Genomic DNA, 3,696 nt, shown 5'->3' on the forward strand with positions numbered 1-3,696 from the left:
TTCCATCTTTATTTGACCCTCTAACTCTAGCACTTTCTATTCTATTTTAATTCTACTTTATCTATATTTATCTTTTTTTTATTTAAAAAAAAAAAACAGCTATTTTTTCTGTTCCATCTACTTGTTTTTCTTTGTGTGTGTGTATAATATATATTAGAGATCGACCGATATATCGATATTTTTCCCGATATTTAAGCATTTTACAATAATCGGATATCGGTTTTGTAATATCGGATTTATCGGATTGTGGATAATTTATTTGAAGCTGCGGATTCGGGTGACGTTTTAGCTCATCCGCGCATCACAAGTGTGTGTGTGTGTGTGTGTGATATATATATACACCTTGCTACGTGTACTGAGTTAGGCTAACCGAGACTTGTCATTTGCACTTCTATAATGTTGCTCTTTTGTTAGTTTTGACTGCTTTTATTGTCCTCATTTGTACGTTGCTTTGGATAAAAGCGTCTGCTAAATGACTAAATGTAAATGTAAATATTTATTTGCATAACACTACTGTATTCAATTCACACAAATCAAGTTTAAACATCACGTTAGCACAAATTCTAATAATAGGAAAACTGTAGATTACAAGGAAAAATGCAACAATAGAAAGCTAAAAATTAGAGAATTTGACGTAGTGAACATAATGTTACTGAGTGACTTTTTATCAAATATGTGCATACGGAAGTGTATGTTGCTTGGCAACAGAATGCGTGACGCACGTCAACATCAGGTGCTTGGGGACACTAGCGCAGAGACGCATAGATGGCGGAGAGAAACACTCTGGAGAAACTCGATTTGGGCGCTTTAAGCCTCGAGCAGCAGGAGAAGCTGCACCAGTTCAAGGTATTTCATTTTCTTCTGCTGAAAGTCTGCAAATTGTATTGGCGCTGGATGAAGTTCTACTAATTAACCTGGTCTAAAGAACATTAGATATATGGCATTTATTAAAGAAATTGTATGGGAAATGTGATTGATTTTTTTTTTCTAAAGCAAAACCTACACTCTAAAAAATGCTGGGTTAAATATAACCCAGCGCTGGGTTAAAAAGGGACAAACCCAGCTATTGGGTTGTTTTGACTCCAACCGCTGGGTCAAAACAACCCAATAGCTGGGTTTGTCCCTTTTTAACCCAGCGCTGGGTTATATTTAACCCAGCATTTTTTAGAGTGTAAACTTCACATATGTGATTTCACATGCTCCAGGTCAAGACGCGGATAGCTAATGAAAAATATTTAAGGTCTCATCCAGAGGTGGAAATGTTACTCAGCGACTTCTTAAGGTCAGTCTTTGTTTCTTTATGTTTATGTTTTCACTTAAAAAAATGCTGGGTTAAATACAACCCAGCACTGGGTAAAGTATGGACAAACCCAGCGACTGGGTTGTTTTGACCTAGCGGTTGGGTTACTGCCCAGAAGGTTGGTTTAAACATTTCCATCAAGATCATGCAACCTTTTTATATTAATCCATTCTCTCTCTCTCTGTCTCTTTTTAATAGGGATGTTTTTCTGAAAAGGCCTACAGACATTCGTGAATTTGCAGCAGGTAATTAGTATCAGACACATTTGCACACATTCGTGCAAGCCACTTAGAATCTTTTGATAAAATGCTTCACATTTAGCATGTAAATAGTCTTGTTCTTAGATTGAATAATTTATTGTTCTTCAAAATATTGTTGAGCGTATATTACGACAGAAATGTGTCTCGAGTCTTCTGTTTTTTTAACACGTAACATCTTATTTGATTTTGCAATGATAATAATAATGTGTGTGAAATTATACTCTTAAATTATAGCCAACATCTCTTTTTTTCCAGATCATTTCAGTGACCCAGGACTGCCAAAGAAAATTCAGGAGCAAATTAATATCCATAAGTGAAAAATGTTTTGTAATAAAAGAGAGAAAAAGTATACAATGTGTCTCTGTCTTGATCCCTACATATACATGAAAGCATCTTTGTTGTATACTATTATCAGCAACCATTAGTGTGTGTATCAGGGGAGAGGACAGTCCAGGCTTGTTTGCTAAATGAGTCCACAGAGATGAAAGGCAAATTAAGCTGAATTTAACAGTTCTTTTCTGTTCAAGTATGTCCAGACATGCTGGGGCTTGGTCTAATTACTATTTATTAATTATTATTACTAATTATTATTTCTGTTATGTTTTATAGCATGAACTGTTTGGTTGAGCATTTTAAGCTACTTGTTTCCATTCAATTTTTTTCATGGATTTATCCTAAATTAGTTTTTAGCTTAAAGTCTAACTTAACAGTCCAACTTAGTGCTGTTTTTGACATTTGGCCATTCGTTGACATTTTTTGTTTTTGTTTTTTAGTTTCACCACCCAAGGGTGAACTATTGTACAAGCGACAAGTTTCTTTTTTGGCCTTAACTAGCCACCAGGGACCAAATAAGTTACTGCTCATTCTTACAGAAACATCTAATTGTCCTCTTAATGTAGCATCTGACTTTAACAGTACATCAACTCATTAACCCCTATACCAACATAATTCATCATGTACTTAAAAAGCAATACGTTCAGTCTAGCGTATTATTTCAAATAATAATCTCAACTGCTATAAATCTGTGACTTCATGCCTTAGATTATTTCAAATCACTTTAAAAAAATGCAAGGTGATGGAAAGTCACATCTTGTCCCCACAAAACCACACATGTGATTTCATATAGCTGACACACCTGCACAGACAGACTCCCATATTCTGTGTTGGGTGGGGTTGAGAGGAAAACCATGTTGAAATGAACCCAGTGTGCACCTGCTGAGCAGACTATCAGCTGCAGTATACTTGTGTCATCTCAAGATCATCGCTCACAGTGAGTACCTCCATCACATTTTTACTGTATCTTAAAAGTCCTTGTTATAGTTTATTGCTTTCGCTTATTTCTGTTTTCTTAAATATTTAAATATAAATAAATGACTGAGTTTTCAGTGAACCCTTAAATGTAACCATATTAAAATCTTATTTAGTATCACATCATTGTGCGTTATCTATAGCAGTGATGGGCAAACTTGGCCCTTCCAGGCCACTTTCCTGCAGAGATTTGATCCAACCCTAATAAAACTCACCTGCCTGTAGCCTTCTAGTAGTCTTGAAGACAATGATTAGCTGGTTCAGGTGCGTTTGATTAGGGTTGGCACTAAACTCTGAAGGAAAGTGGCCTGGAAGGGCCAAGTTTGCCCACCCCGATCTATAGGAACATTTGTTCAAAATGATTTTATTAGATGATTTGTGCATTGTAAAAGCTGGTGACATCAAGATGTATTAAAAATGTATTTTTACTTGCACTAAGCCCTTAAAATTAATAAACAGGACAGGGATGCCTCAAAACAGGGACTGGCATTGTTCTGGGTTTTGCAGTAGAAATAATAAATATATGTATGTATGTGGTGACATGACATCAAAATCTTTTGAGGATCTATTTTTACTTGCTTGTAACACCCTAAAATGATGTCAGTTGTGGTAACCTAATGTATCTTATTTGCTATGGTTCATTCACTTTGAGGCAGACTGAAGAAAAACATTTGCGTCAAATCTGTCATAAATGTGTGCTCAGTTCATGCATTGATAATATTCTTTGAAGCGACATAATACCGCAGGGCCGAAACAAATAAGCTATTCAAATCGAAGGAAACTCAATCATTAGTTACATTGTACAGATTTGCTTTGTCATACAGCTAT

The 3,696-nt window shown here is 35.6% G+C and overlaps 1 protein-coding gene across 1 annotated transcript; it reads left to right on the top strand.

Annotated features, from left to right (window-relative positions):
• The first annotated feature begins 614 nt into the window (after positions 1-614).
• On the top strand, positions 615-1,877 carry riiad1 (regulatory subunit of type II PKA R-subunit domain containing 1). The gene is made up of 4 exons (XM_016501687.1): positions 615-846; positions 1,206-1,282; positions 1,499-1,545; positions 1,816-1,877. Exons 1-4 carry the CDS (start codon positions 766-768, stop codon positions 1,875-1,877), a joined length of 267 nt encoding a protein of 88 aa, XP_016357173.1. The 5' UTR covers positions 615-765.
• The last annotated feature ends 1,819 nt before the right edge of the window (positions 1,878-3,696 follow it).

This window comes from Sinocyclocheilus anshuiensis, unplaced genomic scaffold, assembly GCF_001515605.1.
Source record: "Sinocyclocheilus anshuiensis isolate Anshui unplaced genomic scaffold, SAMN03320099.WGS_v1.1 scaffold955, whole genome shotgun sequence".
Taxonomy (NCBI): domain Eukaryota; kingdom Metazoa; phylum Chordata; class Actinopteri; order Cypriniformes; family Cyprinidae; genus Sinocyclocheilus; species Sinocyclocheilus anshuiensis.